Source organism: Corvus brachyrhynchos, unplaced genomic scaffold, assembly GCF_000691975.1.
Source record: "Corvus brachyrhynchos isolate BGI_N302 unplaced genomic scaffold, ASM69197v1 scaffold59, whole genome shotgun sequence".
NCBI classification, from domain to species: domain Eukaryota; kingdom Metazoa; phylum Chordata; class Aves; order Passeriformes; family Corvidae; genus Corvus; species Corvus brachyrhynchos.
The window spans coordinates 5,930,530-5,949,774 of NW_008246054.1; the positions used below are offsets into that span (position 1 = coordinate 5,930,530).

General features: G+C 42.9%; 1 protein-coding gene across 1 annotated transcript in view; it reads left to right on the plus strand.

The window, feature by feature from the left end:
- Positions 1–16,733: 16,733 nt before the first annotated feature.
- Positions 16,734–19,245, plus strand: part of DNM1 (dynamin 1) — a 42,932-nt gene continuing 40,420 nt past the window's right edge. Inside the window, exons 1-4 of the mRNA XM_017745419.1 lie at positions 16,734–16,753; positions 16,947–17,020; positions 18,196–18,345; positions 18,727–18,930. Coding sequence (XP_017600908.1) covers positions 16,734–16,753; positions 16,947–17,020; positions 18,196–18,345; positions 18,727–18,930 — 448 coding nt within the window. The remainder of the gene's footprint in view (positions 16,754–16,946; positions 17,021–18,195; positions 18,346–18,726; positions 18,931–19,245) is intronic.

Consider the following 19,245-nt stretch of genomic DNA (forward strand, 5'->3'; position numbering starts at 1 on the left):
CAGTGAGTTTATTGGACAAGAGCAAACCCATGTGTGCCCCACCCATGTGAGCCAGTACTTAGTTTTTTGTTTTAGGCAGTGCATTTGAGTGGCAAAACCAGAAGAGTTAGTGAAGGGGTGGCAGGCAGTCATCTGGAAACGTATGGTGTTCAGCCTGTGTGCTCAGTGTAAAATTGGTTCTGAGGTGGCGTCTGTGAAAGGAGATTTACTGACAATATGTGGTGTAAACCTACTTCCTTGATATGCCACTAAAAAAAACCACCCAAAAAACTTTGAGTATAATACTTTTTTCCTTCTTGGACTCACAGATCTGGAACCATATGAGTCAGAGTACTGCTAGTTGGGAGGAGAGATGAAACTAAATCTGGTCCAGCACCCCCCCCCTTCCCCCGCCCAAACCCAGAAATCTAGTCATGCATGATGGGAAAAATAGCTTACTAGTGGGACAATTTCTCATTCTACTTGAAATTTTCTCTTCCTGGTCTCCAACCTGGTTTTGCACATTCTGGTAGAGAGTGGAATCTCATGGTTAAAGAATACTGTCTCTGATTACAGGCAAGTGGACATGTGGTAGAATTCTGTTCCTTGCTCTGAAGCTAAATTCTTAGCGATTAATTTTTTTACCTTTTTCTCCATCCTTAAAGGAGAGGCTGTTGGTGTCTCTCGTGTCATGTAGGTGTATATCATTAGTGGACACTTGAAATAGCACTGGAAAAGGTTAAGCATAAAGTCATAAACTGTTTTTCTTAACAATAAATGAAAACTCTAAAGATGGCACTCCAGTGTCTGTCTGAGCCCTTGCAAAGGCCTGCCTTCTCTGTAGAAGTGTTGTGCCAAGAAATTTAGTTCTTCATGCAGGTTGGTTTGCTCAGTATTTTGCAGGTTCCTTAGGTCTGCTCTGCTGAGGTTGGGTCTGGTGCAGCCACCTTTGGCTGCTGGCATAGATCAGGTGCAGGATTTGAGGAGTGAGTGTGTTCTTAGAAAACTCTTGGAGATGAGAGGCTGCCCTAGATGGCCTGGTAGCACTTGATTTTTTTGAGCATGGTCTTTCAGGGCAGGGATGTATAGCGCAGCCCTATAGAGGAATGAGCCCAGGGTTTTGTACCTAGAGACTTTCAGCACTTGGATGTTCTGGTCAGGTTTGGAGGTGGTCAGCCTGCAAGCAGGACTGGTTCTGAAAAACTGCAAAAAGTTATTTCTCTTAATTTACATTTGTCTGTGAGCCATCTAAAGTACACATCCTGCCTATTTTGGGGTGACTTGATGGAGTTTGGTAATGCAGACTGGATGTGTTACTCAGAACTAACTACTATAGATACTGGGGTAGCTGGGAAGAGAGAGCTGAGAACATTTCAGTGTTTACTGATGAGCAGGCAAGACTGCATCAAAACGCTGTGACGGGAAACTGAGGGCACAATTTAATGTTAGATGTTTAAACAATTATTCCAGGTGACCCACTGATACTTTGTACTTAGGTCCAGCTTTGTTTTCAAAGTCCTATTAGTGAATATTTTAATAACAGTTGACTATAAAGTGGCTCCATAGTTTTCTTAAGCTGTCTTATGTAGGTGGGCAGACAGGACAATTAAGTTGCTGGTGTTTGCTTCCTTTGTGACCTTCAGGTTTGTCACAGCTCTGAGCCTGGTGCTGACTGTAGTAGATAACTGCTTTGCTTTCCTGCAAGACACAATACAGGAAGAATGAGCCCTGAGTCTGAAATCTTAACAGTGTCTCTGTTTTCTCCAGAGCATCTGACATGGCAAATTTTGGCAGACCCAGCCATGACCAAATGGAAGTGACATGGTCCCTGGTTAGTAGCTTCTTGCAATTCAGCATAACATGCTTTTGGAAGCTTCTTGGAAGCAGACGTTATGCAAGCTCCTCAAGCTGTGTCTTGCTGACTGGAAGCAAACTTGCCAGCTTCTGCCATTTTTCTGCAAGTCTTGTGACTTGTGTGGCTTTTCTTAGAGCCCTGGCCACAGCAACTGAGCTAACAGAAGAGCAGTGTAGCTTTTGTATTGAAAACAGCGATTTCCAACATGGAGGTTTGAGGGTATTTTTTTTCTCCAAAAGATGCTGTTTCCCTAAATGCTTCTGGAGACAAGTATAAAGAATCCCAAAACTTCTAAAACCTGCACTGTCATCTCTTCCCTTCCTAAAAATCAGGGCTTACTCTCAAAACTATAAGCTCTGCTAAAATACTTGTGTTGCAGTTGCAATGAACAATAAATGAGGTTTGGAATAAACCCAGTACCTCACTTGTGACGGAAATGGGAGTTGAACTGGAGTCTCTGGGGCTGAAAATACTATTTTAATAATGTATTGCCTCAACAGTCTCCTTTAACTCTCCCTTTCCTGTTTCTTGTGGCTTTAGGCAGCATTGTTGCAGCCCTGTGGAAGGGTGAAGAGTTAATACAACCATAACAGATGTGAGAAGTGCTCAGCTCCTGCCTGACTGCTCTGACTGTCATTTTGGGGCTGGGAAACACTCTCACTGCAAGAGTGGCCGGTGTAGTATATGTGATGCTAAGAGAGGACACAGCCAGTGTTAAACTGATACTGCTGTGGATTTTGGCTGCAAAGCCAGGCAGTGTTGCTGGAATGCTGTCTAAAAGCTGATCATAAATTGCAGCTGTATTTCAGAGTGGTTTTTCAGCTGCATTCAGACCCGTTCTCATATCAATAGGCAGAAGTCTACAGAGATGCTGAGCAGTCAGTTCTCAACATCTGCAAATGTTTTCACAGCACAGCTAACTTACCCTGGAGAGCACTAGGACAAACTACAATTTTTCCCTTTTTTAAAAAATTGCGAATGGAGATCCAGGGATGGGGGAGGTGGTGCTGAATTTCTTAGAACAAGGAAAGAGATACCTAAAGGCAAAAATCTTGAAGTCTTTGTTCAGTTCCTCCTCTTTGTTTTCCTGCCAGTCTTACGTGTGTAAAGACAGAGCAAGTTACGTAGGATCTGGCTCAGGGCTCTGACAAATTAACAGGCTGTTTCAGCCCGAGAGCTCTTCCTCATCCAAGTAGTTACAAACTTCTAAAAATGGGGCTTATAATGACTGTCCATTTGCCACCTGCCTTCCAGCACAGGAACAATTCCCTGTCAGCAGGGAAATATATCTGATGACCTCTTAGTTCAGAATTAAGTCAATAAACAACAAAGCTCTAGTCCTCACAGGTTTTATGCTGAATTTAGCCTCACTGACTTGTTTATGATTTACTCTGAGCTTACACTGCTCTGGGTCAGGATGGGACCCCTCGATTCTAATACATGTTAGGTTTTCTCTCTTTCTGGCTGCTGTGATCTCTTGTGTAATCTCTGGCTATTTCTTAAGCTGATTGTGCTTTTACTTTTAATAGAAGTTCCTCTATGAATAGCTGGGAATTGCCTGAGCATGGTGATGGCCTTGAGAGGAGATCTGTCGCAGTGGGGTTAAAGCTGCGGGTAAGGAGGAGGTTGGTATGTTCTGAAATGCAGAATACCCTCAGGGATTGGTGCATGACATGTGTCACACTGCAGAGCTGATGCTGCAGCTCCAGTACTGAAGCTCAGGTCACCTCTTCTACATCGTGCAGCTCACAGCAGAGATCCCAGCAACAAACTTCTTCCCATTGGGCTTTGCTACTTTGATTTGTTCCTGTTCCTAAGAATTACTCTGTTTATGCATATTCATGCAAGATGTGTTTGTTATCTCAGGCCTGCAAACTACCAGGCACCTCAAACTCATTTTGGAGAAAGAGGTCCATTTCCTGAATGAATTTGTATAGACTATTGAAGGAATTATATTTAAAGAATGCTTACTGCAAAAGAATAAGTCAGATACTGCATTAGCACTTGGTATTTTGCCAACTTCTGCTCGGACAAAGTTGAATTCACACTGGATACCTGGAGGGGCAAAAGCAGATGTCTTAGAAATCAGTGTGTTAGTTTAAACAAGTGGAGTGGAGATACAAGGGGGAGAAATTTAGTTGAACCCTTTACTTGTGGAAAATAAGGAAAGGAGTGGAAGGCTGTAAGACTGTGGTCTGTCCAAGTCACTATGCCACAGTTTTTCTATGGATTCAGAATGCCCACTGGTAAGGCAACACCTTTTTTGATCTTCCTCTTTTTTTTTGTTGAATTAAGCCCAGCCTTTTTGTCACCTCCCATGGTCGCTGCCCCAATTTGACTAGAGCAAAATGTTCCTTGTGGCATCAGAAGTGCTGTTCCAGTGGTTGATCAAAAGCACTTTGGCAGGCACATTGGAACCAGACAGGAGGTCAGAGCTCATCTCTTCTGGGACTATTGATCCAATTTTTGTTCTGGTATAGCCTGAAATGGAGATGTCTTGTGTGGTTTCTTAAGTAGAGTTTAATGCTTCTGACTTTGCACTAGAGGTGTTTGCAATCAGTCTGCTGGGTCTTCTTCAAGGGCTCAAGGGGCAGTGCCTCTGTACCATGTTCCCAGCCTAGGTTGATCCTAATTATATCTGGAGCCGCAGAGGTGCAGTGCGTAGCAAGGAACGTGGCACTGTTCCTGCATACTTTTCCAGGCAGAGCAGAGATGTAAATTGGCATCTTAAATTCCCTCTGCAGGACAGCCAGGCACTGTGGACAATTTGGTCAGGATGCCTGAATGCAGCATAACTCTGTTACCCCATGGAATTCTGTCCTTCCTGCCTGGCCTGTTGGAAGGGAAGCAGGCTACCTCCCCATCCACAACACACTCTGCCTCTTACCACTGACCTGAGATAAGTTATCAGGGTACATGCATTCAGCTTTATAAACCCACCACCTATGTGTGGCCACAAACAGCACATCATGGCTTGTTGAGGTACCATCCTTCCTCATGCAGGTTCTGTTTAGCTTTGTATCTGTGGGCTCATCAAAGGGGCTTTCCCTTTTCCAATGAACTCTTTCAGTTGTCTGTACCCTTTAAGGAATTCGGGCTCTGGGCAGCCTGTCTCCTTTTCTAGCACACAGTGGTGTCTGGAAGTAGAGGAAGTGTCATGCTGCAGTGATGAAATGTGCCTCCAGCTACGTTTGTTCTTCTCTTGGGTCTTGCAGTAAATACCAGGACTCCAGAGGTGTAGTTTTGACAAGAAATCCAAGATTATACTTAGCCCAAGTATTTGATATCTTTGAATTTGCTGTTGTACGTGGTTTCCTTCTCTGAAGGAGAGAAGGACAAAAAGGGGGATAATCCCCTTTTTTATCCAGAGCGTCCATGCGATGAGTGGTGTGAATATTAGTTACTGCTGCACAGTATAATGGTGTCTCAGAACACAGGAGAGCCTCTACTGCTGAGCAGCCTTTAGTCTGGACTCAGCTGCAGCCTGGCTCCAGAGATTAAGACACTGGTGGTGGGAAATAGCAAGGTCAGCCTGCTGCTCGTCGGTCTTAACATCCATTAATCCTGGGGTGTTACTGTGGCTGTGTTTTCCCATCAGCCATCCCTGTCCCAGAGTTTTAGTGTGCAGCTTGTCCTTTTGTTTTCTCACAGCTCAAGTTGCAGGTGCTGAACAGGTCATGTTTTTCAAGGCTGCAGCCTTTCTGTTACAGTAGAGCCAGGGGTTGTCGGTGGATTTGTTTGTGCCAAAGCAGAGCAGCATTGCTGTGGTGTTATGACAGATAAGTGCGGCTTGAAAAAGAGACAAAGATGCTGGGTCATGGGTTTACCTTTCTGGCCTTAAGAAAACCTGTTTCTTCACTACTGCCATAGGGACTGAACTAATTTGATGCTCTGGGGTGTTGATGCTGCTTGGTATTTTCTTCTTGGAGACTGTCTGGAAATTACAGGGAGATTCTGCGATTGCATAGAAATTTTTGCCAGCGTATATATGCTTTTGAAGTAGCAAGAGGAAAACTTGCTTTTGTGCTGTGATGGTGAAACTTAAATCAGGCAGACATAAAGGTCGGGTTTGCAGTTTCTGGGGTGCAGAACACATCATGCAGTGCAATATTTCTGGGGTGGGCTTGTTTTTTTTTTTTTTTTCACATGAGTAAAACCATCCTTGTTTCCTTTCTCCTGGGACTGTAATTCTTGAAATCAAAACTGCATTTTCCACAAATGTGTAATCCTTACTGCCACATCCATTCAGGATACACCAGGCTTATTCTCTTGAGTTCCTGATATTGTCATGCAGAATCAGTGCTGTATTATTCTTTACCGTGAATATCCCAAGGCAGCAAACAAAATCCAGGACTTCATTTTCTATTACTCAGAAAATCCTAGAGGAAGCTGCACAGCAGCAGTGCTGCAATTTTCCGCTCTCTCCAGACTCTGCTTCCCCAGCTCTGCAGCCTAGAGTCAATGCGGCATTTGCTATAACGGGCAGTGACTTTTTGAGATCAGGCAGTGCACTCTAGGCTGTACCACTCTCTAAATAATTCTCTGCAGTAAAATGCAGAGCTCCAAACAAGAAAATGCCTTTACAGTTTTTTATCTGCAGAAACACAGAGTAAATTGGCTCACAAGTGCACGTGAGGTGCTGGAGTGCTCTGTTTTGATTTCCCATCTGTGTTCTACCTCCTTGCGTATTCTGGACTAACCCATCTGCAGGAAGATAGCAGGGAGGGAGCTAGCAGATAACCCTCAAAATGGAGGAGGGGAAGAATATTCCTGATTAATTATCTCACAGCAGAGATGAACTGAAGCAAATGACATTTTGGATGAGGTGGTCGGGTTTGCATGCTTGGAGTGCCTCTTGTTTCTCCTCCAAACTCTTGACCTATAGCTGTAGACACTTGGTTAAAACCTCAGCAGCTTGGGGCTGATGCCCACCAGTGAGGGATGCAAGAGCTGTGTGGATATCAAACTCATTTGTTTCTATGGAAACAGTGGATTTCACCATGTTTTAGGGAAGTGGGAGGGGAATTATCCCCCCCCGGGCCTCGTTCTGGCTCTCAGATTGGATTGGTTGCTGCACAACAATTGTAGAGCAGCAGCCCATGAAGGGATTATCTATCAGTCAGTGATCACAATTAGGGAGAGAAGCACGTGGCTCCAATCTGCTCCCATTGCAGGATTCCCAGGGTCACAGCCCTCCATGGCACTAGAGTTTAACCTTGGTTGCTCGTAGCCCCAAAGGAGGGCTGCATTACAGTGCAGGCAGCTGCACCCAGACTCCTCAGTTGGGATGGCTGAGGGAATGAGCTGTGCTTGTGCCTCACCACACCTTTTTGGTAAGAGCTGAAAACTATTTGTGGTGTCTACAAGGTCTGGAGGAAGCTGAGATCTTTCAGACAGGCTTCAAGTGATTGCTTGCTGATGCAATTATTGTACTTCCAGTTCGTTGTACTGCTCTCAGAAAGTCCCAGCACTTGAAGCGCTGTGACTGGAGATGATGATTTTGAGACCTTTTTTTCAAAAATGAAAGGTAACAACAAAGGAAACAAAGTTGTTTCCTTCGTGAAACAACAGAAGGAATCAAAGCATGAACATCAACCTCAAACAGGTTCAAATAAGAGGCGTTTTCACTAAACCCCATACATTCCTAGCGGTCTGTAGAACTGAATCTCTTCAAACGGGCCTGGTGCCCTTGTGCAAGATCCCAGTGCTGATCCTTCTGAAGGAGTTAACCAACACCTCTGTATTTCAGGCTCTAGCACTGACTGAGAGGGAGAGCTTGGATTTCTAGATAGAAAGAAAGCAGACCATGGGAAACTGACAGAAAGGGTAATGCCTGTGTGTGCTTGAACCTTTTCCCAAGGTACTCCCTTGTTTCCTACAAATGTAGGACAGGACCTGTGTAACTGTCTCTAATGGGGAGAAATTCTTTTTGCTCAGCTTCTGTCTCCCCTTACTGTATATAGGGACTTCCTATATTCCATGTTATGTAAACTGAGTTCGGGATGAAGGGCAGCTTCTAGCAGAAATTCTTGCTTTATGCTTTGTAGTACAGCCAGTAAATCAATTGGATGGGATAATCCTGGTTATGGATTTGCAGAGGTGCATCAGAAGAACGCAGCAGCATCTCTGCCTTACTTTCAGGTCATCTAAAAATATGTATATAGACCTTGAAAGTCAGGCCAGATCCTGCTGTAAGGTCTACCAAGCATAAAGCTGGGGTGTGCTGGCTTCTTTGGAATTACTGTAGACATACAGCAGCAGAAATGCCTTGGGGCAAACTCTTCGCTATGTCAGTTTAGTCTGCAGGCTGGCAGGCCCTCAGGCCATTGACTGAAAGTGTAAGAATGCCCGTGACTTCTTTGGAAGTCTCTTGCCCTGTGGAAGCAGGGCAGCCGTGACGGCTCTGTAGTTGTGCATCTGATTAACTGGTGCACAGCGGCTCCAGAACAGCCATGACTTGGCATGATGCACACAGCTGTCTTCCAGATTTTGATCTGTCCTGAAGCTAGTGGAGTGTGAAACAGAAAAATCAGCCCAAAGGATTCAAATGAAAATAAACAATAGCAAAACTTATCTTATCCCACTGCTTCCAACAACCTGTATAGAGGCGTGTGCTGGAGAGGGGCTGAGATGCAGAGAAAGGAGATGTGGAAAAAGTGAATGAGAGAGGCACCAGCTGCCATGGATGGCTCCTGGGAACCAGTCTGTGCAGTGAGAGATAAGCCAGAAAGCAGAATTTAGTGCACTTGAGGAGGGGTGGGAGAGAGAGCTGTTTCCAGGTGAGTGTTCATATAAAAATTGCTATGGGCTTTCCTTCTGGCTTTAGCAGTGTTAAGGAAGGTGCTGCAGGCAGAAGTCTGAACACAGCCCCTGCAGCTGAAGTATCGGTGATGTGAGAGAACATTGCCCAGGGTGTCCCCTTTCATTTTCTGAGCCCCCTCAGCCCACACTTGACTCAACAAACACGTTCTGAGTGGGAAAGACACATTTTTGATTAACGCTTCTGATGTTCAAGGCATGTGGGCCCTCCCAGAGACACAAGAGCCCATGAATATGACAATGCCTTCCAGTAAAAAAAATCTTTGTCCTGTTCTGTAGGAAGGATCTGGACACTACCAAAAATTACCCAGACAACAGTACTGGACACTGTCACCTCTGTGTGTGTAGATCAGTGGCCAGTAATTGTGTTGTGTCCCAGGGTGAGGAGACAAGCTGATGATGAAATGGCTGAGATGGAAGCTTGAAATTCAACTTCTGTCTCTTCATGGCACGTCATTTACCCCAAATGTCAGTGAAACAAACCTCACCATTATGCCTGTCCACAAGGAACTGGATTTGATTTGCCAAACTCATTGTGTAGGCTTTCAAACAGCCAGGCATGCAGCTTTCTATGGAGGTGGATTCTCTTGGAGGGGGCAGTCTCCTGAAAGGTTTCTTGTCTTTTCAGCAGAGCCTGTGGTGTGGGGTCATTGTGGTTTTTGAAATGTTTTGCAATAAATGTAGGTTTCTGCTGTGGCTTTATTGAGTTTATAGATTAACTCTATATAAATACACTATATTTTTCTTATTTTGAAGGAAGTGAGAGCAAAGTGTGGGAAAAAGATGCAGGAGATCTCCAGAACACGTCACATCCTGGTCAGTGGTAAAAAGGGCATAGGAAACCCAGCAAAGACAATTCTTGTGGTGAGAATCATGTCAGTTCTGGAGCAGGATGTGATGTGAACATGTAATATTGCTATTGCTACACTTACTTATTACACTGAATTAACGTAGTTGCTGTCCTTTCATGTTTGAAGACCTCAGTGCCTCAGTCTGCACAAAACCTTGGGCAGAACATCCCTGCTGGGCCCTGTGCTGGTATCGGGTCCAATTTTGCACAAAGGAATAGAGCAACTCGAGGCAGATTGGGAAAAGGTGCCAACTTCAGAAGTTACTTTCTACTTCATTCTCTACTCTCTCTGACTCGTGTTTGTGAATTATCCAGTATTATGTTGTAAATGTGTCCAGCTTATACTGGCACTTGTGTTTTTCCCTGCTTGGGCAGCACCTGTGAATTTTCTAGGACGGTCTCTGGGAACTCAACTTAAGCACAGCAAAGTCCCACACTTAAGAGGCTCCTTGGCCCTTTTGCTTACTGACCTGGGGAGCTGTACTGGGGAGAAGTGGCCAGGTATTAGAGAGGCTGTCTGAGGGCCAGAACGATTTAACAAAGCAATTATAAGTGTTCCAAGACAGTACAATAGTGTTAACCTCCCTCTACACTATTGTAAATAGGAACTCAAGGTACAAGGCAGTGGGAAGCTTTCTCTTCAATTTTTTTGTTTCTCCTAACATGTATATTATGATGACACTCATGAACTGTTGCCTGTCTTTATTTTTCACAATTGTTTTCTTGAATAATGAATCGTTGTGCACAATAATATCGCCAGTATACTGGAAAATTGTGTACTTACAATAGATCTTTATTTCTATATGTATCCATTGTGTGACCAGTACCAATTGCATCCTAAGAAGTTACATTATACTGAGTGCTTATGGAATTGCTCTTGTTCACTGTGGCTCAGGACTAGGCACACTTGTGCTGTGGTGATTGGCTGATAAACAGTGCACATCCTCTGGCTTAAAGTTATCTAAAGGTGCTAACCTTAATGGAAAAAATCATGGCCTAACTAGGAACAAGACTAACCACATGATTATGAATCTGTATGACTTGTGTACAAGTTCACATGATGCAGTATGAAAGGAATATGAGAGCTGAGGGCAGAGAAAAACAAACTAGCAGGTTGATGTATGTTTTTTTTCATAATGCACCTGTTTTTAATGCTTGCTGTTCCTCTTGGCCTGTCCAGCTTTTTTTAGTTGAGAAGTGCTTTGACTCAGGCACAAGAAGAGCTCACAGAGTCAACCAAGTTAGCAGGAAACTCTGAATCTGCAATGCAGCCCTTTTGGCAACCTGCTGGGTGGCAGAGGAAAGAACAAATTTGTCCTTGTTCTTGCCCCACACCTGAGTTATGGAATTGCTTGCGAATGTACTTGCATGTTGCTTGAAGGATCAGAGCACCAGGAAGGTGCTCCAAGGGCAGTTCTACATCCTTTTCCTTCTAGTAGAACTACATGATGTCTGTTGTGAAGGAGCACCAGGAGTTAGTGACCAAGAAGTACAAAGCTCCTACTGTTTCTCAGGTGTTTGTTTTAGGAGTCAATATGATTAATAGTAAATATTTTTAGTGTGTGGTTAATGTTCCCCATAGGGGTCAGCCTGTGTGCTAAGGATTCATTTTGATGTGCTGAAGTAAGAGCGTGTTTGAAAATACAAGTGCTGTGAGATGAAGCGCTGTTCAGATAAATGTATAAGCTGTCCATAGAATGCAGCTTTTATGAAGATGTGAATGTTGCTGATGGGCGCAGTAATCAGAAGAAGCATACATCAAAGGTACCAATACCCCTAGATTGGCTTGTAAAGCACTGTGCCATCATGAGCTAGGGAGGAACTACTGATCTGGGTGTGTGAGAATGGTGAATGACAAATTATAAGCCTTGACAGATGAAAATAGTTTGAAGCTTAAGCAGGAGCAGGTCTGAAATGTGTAACCAGCCAGTAAAATCCATAGGGACAGAACTGTATTTCTTGTGGTATATTGGCACAGTGCTTTGTGCAGTGCATTTCTGATTGAATGCTGTCCTCAGGCACCATCAGAACACAGGAAGTTACAAATACTCAAATTAAAATACAAACAGCCATGTGAAATCATGGAGGCTGTGTGAATTTTAATTTTCTGAAACTAATACAATCCAAACTGGGGATTAATCACATCTGTTAATGTACTATTTGTCTATAGATGTATAATAGGAAATCAAATTAAAATTAAATGATCAGATGCTGGTGTTCTCTTCTGTTCTTTGCAACTAGTTTTATGTCTTCATAAACTGCTGTTTGGGCTCTTTAATTGAGGCTTTACGTTCTCTAGTGCATTCTAATTCAAGAATCTCACAATTCTGGCAAACAATTGACTGCAACAATGCTGTGTTGGTTTGTCTAGACTAGGCCTAGATTTATATTTCAGAGCCCTCTATAAACAGCTTTCCGAGCCTTCCAGCTTCTCTGGAGACAGGGAAAGCAAGCATTTGCTCTCTCTTCCATGTAGAACAAGAGACAGTACCGTGGGCTCTGTTCTAGTTTTGACTGCTGAAGAGCTCTGTTGCAACTTCAGTGAAGACAATAATCATGCATGAAAATCTTTAACTCAAAGTCCTTTCAAAAATACAGATTGCCAGTGGATGGAGAAGGTGCAAAACTTGAATTTGGTGGAAAGAGGGAATAAATGATGCTCATATTTGCTGTAGAAGGGAATCCATGGAGAAGCAATTGCAGCCTGAGCTGATGTGTGGGGATGCCGTCAGTATGTTCTTGCCCTTCCTTGTTAGGAAATTGTGGTTATCACTTCTGATATCATGGCTACAGGGTCATAAAGAGGTTTGCGAATACCAGACTGCTGGAATGAAACAGCACTGTAAACGTTACAGGAATCTCTAAGCCTTAGAGCACAAACCTAAAGCAGTGAGCTGACACTTCTGGCAAAGCATGAAGGGACAGACTGGCTCCTGCAATCACTCGTCTTGTGCTTATCGGGATTGAGAGCATTTATTCTAGCAAAGCTGGTGGACCAGGCACAACATGCCCGTAGCAATCACTGAGATGCTCTAAGACTTGCTCCTCCTCCAGAGATCTCTGTATCTCATTTAACAGGAAAACATCAGATCAAGTGTTTGACCAAAGGAGTAAACAAGTATTCTTTGGTCCAACAAACTGTGTATGTGTGGACACAAATGTACCTCTACTGCAGCAAACTAGCTCATCTCAGTTTCTTTTAATGGAGACAGTCACATTTTCTTCAGTGTAGCAACAGTGAATAAACACAAGAAACATGTCTGAAAGTTTCAGTGTGTGCCTCTTCAGGTACTCCCAAGCTTTCCATATGGGTATCTGTCCTACTTTTTTTGATTGCATCTATCTTTGCTTCCCTTTCTATACAATATATGTTGAATTATACGAGCAGTTTGTCAATCTCCTTTGTTTTATGAATAGTCTGGGCAAAGTGTCTTTGGTTGATGATACTTTTAACTTCTAATTGTCTGTACTGTGCAAGTCATTAAATGAATTCTAAAACTTGTTTATAGAGTAAAGGTGGTTTTTGTCACTAATAGCCACTAATAACTTTTTTGTTCCGTCAGATTCTAACTTACCTAATGCATGAGGGCTCTTTGTTTATAGTGTCTGGCTTTAGTTAAAAACTTCAAACAAACAAACCAACAAAACAAGGAAACCCCAATTCCCAGTGCCCTGATTATAAATGTATTGTTGCATGACATCAAGATTGTATTAATGTGTTTCCAAGGTGTTTGGATTTTGTTTCAGTGTTGCTCTACAGTAACTGCTAGATTGGTTCCCTTCCCTTCAATATGTTTTATACTGTGTTACTAATGCAGCTTTCAGCCCAAATCTGCACTCTCATGCAGCTCTGCATACGAAAACAGAAATAAGACTGGAAGGGATGCTGTGATTGGGCTTGCCCCGAGGTAGCTAGAACTGTGTAAACACTTCAGAACTGAGCAATGCAAAATAGAACAATAAATGCCCTTTCAGGTCACTTTCCTGCCTGAACTCTTTCAGCTTGAGACCTGTCAAGATTTGCATCCTTGGTTCTTTTTTGTCATCTTGGTTTAGAAGAGATCTATCACTGGTCAGACCAAGAATTTACCTACCTCAATATCCTCTCTCTGAGAGTTGTTAATAAAAAAATGAGTGTAAAATACATAGAAATAAGTCTTCCAATAAATGATGTTTTGGGAAATGTAGTTATCTGAGCCTAGTTTTCCAACTCTGCTAAAATGCTTGGAATTGCATTGCTAGAACCAATACCTTAATCTTTTGATTCAGAATTTTGAGTCAATAGCTAAGAAAACTAAAAGCAAATTAAGTATTTATATTCCCTGAATACAGCTCTGTCTGTTTTAGCTGCTACTTTGTATATTTTCTAGATGAAGCCTAGCCTTGAGAAGTGGCAGTGTTGTGCTTTAAAGCACCGGGAATCAAATGTTGTTATGCACTTCTGTGTGTTACAAACAAAGCAACAGGAAAAGAACATTCCAGTTCTTAAGATAAAAAGTGAAGGAGGAAAACAGGGGGTTGGTGCCCTCAACCTGAGTAACATATTTCAGGCACAGTCATGTATAGTGATGTATGCAATGAGGTTCTGGTGTCATGCTAGAGGCTGCCTTGTCTCAGCACTCAAAGCCTTTATAACATTTTATCTCTGAAGACTTATTCCATCTTTCTTTTTCCCCCCTCAGCCTTGCTCTTTTACATCTCCCCTGCTGGAAGTGAATAAGCCAGTTTAACTCCTCTGCTCTTGCCTGCCTAGGTCACCTGGCACGTGGTGGTATTTACCTGGTGTGTTGTCTTCCTGATTCTGACTTGGTGTCATCACTTTGGGCTGCTCTTTCTGGAGCGGTAGCTGTGTGTGTGTAGCTCTTCCTCCAGGCTCTGAAGCGAGCTCAGACTGTACTGGGCATGTTGTCTGTGCCACACGTGCTCTGTGGTTGTAGTTTATTTGCAGCAGCAGTTTGTGCCCCCTGCAAGAGGGCAGGCAGGGCTCTCTCTCCTCCTGCTCCTTGGCACTCAGCCAGCTCGAGTTTACTAATCCCTACTTTTTAGTTTCTATGATTTGAAAGGCTTAGCTGGAGCAGGAGGAGGAAGGAGTTTTTCCAACAGACTGCAGAGAGAAAAGAAATGAAGAATAGGAAATAACATGGCTAAAATGGGATGATACTGCGTAAGTTGTAGGTTTTATTAATAAAGCTTTTTGGCTGTAACTCCTGATAGGAGTCAAGTGTACAGAAGGCTTGAAAGTTGAACTGCATGTACTTCTCAGTAGTTTGTGGGTATGAACACACATTCATTTTCTGATACTAGGGATCAGATTTACATGTATTTTCACTCAGAACTAGAGTAGCACTGAAGATTGTTGGTTTAGGTGACAAGATTTGGCTTATGGATTTGTTGTCTTGTCCTCTAGACGACTTGGTGTTTTTTGCTTGGAATAGCCTGGGAGCTACTTGAGTTAACACAATAAATTGAATAATTTTTTAATAATGCTGGAACCCAATGCTGTAGGTTTTCTGTCTATCTTTGTCTTGAGATTTTTTTTTTCTTAGTAGCTATGATAAGGACAGTAGAGAAATCAGGATATTAAGCAAAGCAGAAGGATTCAGGAAAACATAGTCCAGCATGAATAGGATCTTGCTTCCTATTGATTTCATGCTTATAAATGCAAGTGGTCCTTTTTCTACAGTAAAGCAAGATTTGATACTGCAAATTGGAAACCAATAACTAGAGGACTGTCTCAGTGTGCTGGAAAGGGAATCTGTAGTATTAGGATTCCTTTTTCTCAGGTACAAGTTCAAAATAATTCAGTTGATCTTAAATGGATGTGTTATGCTAAAAACTGATGCAAGGATAGGACTTTTCCACATATCGACCACAGGCATCTATAGGAATGGAGCTGAGATAGCAGAAAACTGTTAGAATGGCTCAGTGTCTTAAAGATTCTGGGGTTAATCCCACTGGAATGGAAAAACTAGAGCTGTATGATTTGAAAAACAAATGAAAGGCAATCCCCAGTTAACTCTTTATAATTCTGGAAAGTCTAAAATAATGAGAATGAGTTTCAGTCTAATTTTAACTGGTCAAGTTGTACCAGAGGTTCCATTATTCCTGACATAGTAATTAACAGGTGATATTTTTGAGATGTTAGAGGATGTACGGTGCCTCCTTACACTCATTTTACTTGAACCTGCTCTCCAGTTTTTGATATTACCAAGTTATTCTGACATCCCCACAGATGGAGAATTACTTTTATAACTGAGGAAATGGAAATACAGAGAAGCAGAATAACTTGCATAGGGTTACATAGGAAATGAGTGGCCAAACCAGGAGCTGAGACAGAGCTGCTCAAGGCCTTGTCTGGTGTGTAAAAACAGAAACTTATTTCTCATATTCATGGACTTCGTCAGTGTTGAGTTCATGCAGGAGTAAGAGGAAGATCGCAAAGTGGAGAGCTCTGGATTTCTCATTCAGCAGAGTTAATAGTTACTCCTGAATTAGCAAAATTATTCCTTGCCACAGCTATGAAAGGAAGGAGGATTGTCTCCCAGAACCCTGCCAATGTAGGCAGGGCTTCTTTTAACAGAGAAAACTATATTCATGCTGTAGGAAACATATTTTGAAGTGATGCTTCTCCCAGTAGGCAAGGAAGCAATTGATTATATTTTCAGAACTGCTCAGTGGCTCCTGAAGAGCCACATGAACAGCCAAGTACTAGAAAACCAGGCCACAAACTAGCAAGGTCATCAGCAGATGCAGTGGGCACGCCTAGCTTTGGATTGGAAAAAAGGAAAAGCAGAGGAGAACTGGTGGGCTGTGGCTGCTAAGCCAGCATTTGGAGAATGTTGGTGAAAGGCTGCTTTCCCTTGAAATTACTTGAAGTACACAAAAATTCAGGATTCATGTAAATACAGAAGGAAACTACTGCTTTTGCCGTAGCAATACTGATATCTTGAGTAGTTATAGCTGGGAGAGACCCTGTGTGGAGACAAGCCTTTGGCTGCTGGTTATTTTCTCAGTTGTATCACGTGGTGTTTGCACACTGGGACAATGTGGTGTCTTCTCAAGCCCCAAGTGCAGGGTGTGAGTGAATTTGTGTAATTGTTTTTGTCAAAAGGAGGCACGCTAGTTTTTTGGCTCTGCTTCAACTTCTCTTTCTGATGGAAGCACAGACAGCTGTATTAAATGGGCTTGTTAACTTGGAACTTCAGCTGAAGGAGCTGTGCTGTCACAGACATGGTTAGAGGGACTGTGCTGTGAGTATAAACTACTTCAGAACAAGCTCTTGCCCTTCTCAAGGAGAAGCACTTTGTGTTAATGCCTTAAACTTCTTTGTGCTCGTGGCTGGGACTCTCTCTTAGAACCCATATATACTTATATAAGCAGAAAAGCTGTGAAAAGGGAAGGAAACAATCACTCACTCATCCAAAACTTCCTGTTTCATTTCAGGGACTTTCTGCCACGTGGATCTGGCATCGTAACCAGGCGCCCACTGGTCCTGCAGCTGGTAAATGCCAGCACAGGTATGTGAGCTCCCTTCCCCTGTGTGTCCAGCTGGACTGCTGTGTTAGGAAGGTATTATTTGATCAGTGGCACTGCTCACTAGAGAAAAGAAATAAGAATCTTCCTCAGGAAAAAACACCTGCAGCCTTTTTGCCTGTTTAACATGTGATGCATTAAGTGTCCAGAAGCAAAATGCTTCTTAATGTTTTGTTTTGGTTTTAATTTATTATTCAAGGCTCCATGCACACACATCATAATTTTCCTTTGCCTATGCAGCTGTGACTCTCATGAGTGGGTAAGACCTAAAAGCCAGATGATCCTACTGAAAATGTAGTGGATTAAGGGGGTGAGAGAATGTACGAAAATCCAGTGTGAGAACAGTGGGGTCTGTAGAGGAAAGATCTGAGAGTTCTGTGGCTGGTCTTTTGGGCAGTTCACTGGTTTTGCTACTTACTCGTAGGATATTTTAATTACCCCTTAATTTATGTCAAGATCTCATCTAGGAGTTGACAAGTGAATGTTTCAAGGTACTCTTCCTGTGCTTGATAGATAGGTTCACCTGACAAAAATTTTATGTACAGTAAGAAGACAATTTAACTTTTAGGTGGCTTTAAAATTGGAACAGAGGGTTCTTGTAGTGGTTAACCTGTTCAAGGACTGATACAAAAAGTCTCAACCACCAGCCAATTCAAAACCATGTCAAGAGATGATTTGGGTTTTTTTTTTCCTCTCAAGATTTGGAATCTGTTCTCATAAGTAGTGAGACTGTTGTTTACACCCAGCACTTTAATACAGAGGTACTCCGAGTCCTGGGTACTGAGGTACCTCCCAGTGTAGCTGGGGAAGCCACAGCTGCCACAGGCAGGGGGATGCAAAGTTTGGTAAGTATCAACAGGGAATGTCCTGGATTATTACTTGGCTGAAGACAAGTGAGGATGCCAGCTCTGCTGAGACAGAAGCTGGGCTGTGAAGATGCTGGGCTCAACTGAACTATCTCAGATGTTGACCACATAAATATGACTGCAGTAACTTCTGTTCCAACCTGCAGACTCTGTCAGGAAAGGCCCTTGCCAGACTTAATCCCTTCAGTTGTGTTTTGTTGTGTTGTGCTTCAGGATGTGATGCTTTCATCACACTTTTGAGTGTTTCTCTGATTTCGGTGACTATTTCTGGCTCTCTGCTTCTATTTAAATAGAATATGGTGAGTTTCTCCACTGCAAAGGAAAGAAGTTCACTGATTTTGAGGAGGTCCGTTTGGAGATTGAGGCTGAAACAGATCGTGTTACTGGCTCCAACAAAGGGATTTCCCCTGTGCCCATTAATCTCCGAGTCTACTCTCCCCATGGTGAGTCCTAGTGCAGTGGGACCAACTCTTCTAGAAGGCTCTCCAGTCCATTATGAACTGGAAACAAAGTACTGTCGTCTTTTCCCCTTCAGTGTAGCATTTGTGGAAGGACTTTGAGGGCACAGTTTTCCTGATCAGTGTGAAAACAAGTGATTTAAAGGGAAGGGTGATGAGATCATTGACAATCACACTAGAAACAACCTGCAACTAGTTCTTACTGAGCAGTAACAAGAAGGGAATAGAAAGCTCTGTGTGCTTTTGTGTGTGCATCTCTTAACCCCTGTGATATATTGGAGTCACTTTAACTACAGGTGATACTTAAAGACCAGAACATTCCTACCTTAACAATCCCTTATGCTAACTCCTGTGTCCTGTGTCTAGTCCTGAACCTGACCTTGGTGGATCTGCCGGGTATGACAAAAGTCCCTGTAGGGGATCAGCCCCCTGACATCGAGTTCCAGATCCGAGACATGCTCATGCAGTTTGTCACCAAAGAGAACTGCCTCATCTTGGCAGTATCCCCAGCCAACTCTGATTTGGCCAATTCTGATGCCCTGAAGATCGCAAAGGAGGTGGATCCTCAAGGTAAATGTCTCCTAATTTATCCTGGCATTACTAGACAATGGCCTGATTTTCCTTTGGCTGTGATTAGCACAGTAGCTGTGGCTCATGTCTGTTGTCTTGGGATGCATCTTTGCCAACAAACATTCTTGTGAGAGGTATTAGTGAGTATTAACAGTTGCTGTAGTAGAAATTTTGCTACTCCCCTTTCCTTCATTTGTCTAAGCCCCATTTCTGAAAAGTTGAAGAATTTCATTTCCTTTAATCATCTGCATTTGGCCTAGAAAGAGCTAGGAAAATATGCTCTAAAATCCTTTTCTGCTGTGGCAAAGCTTGTGC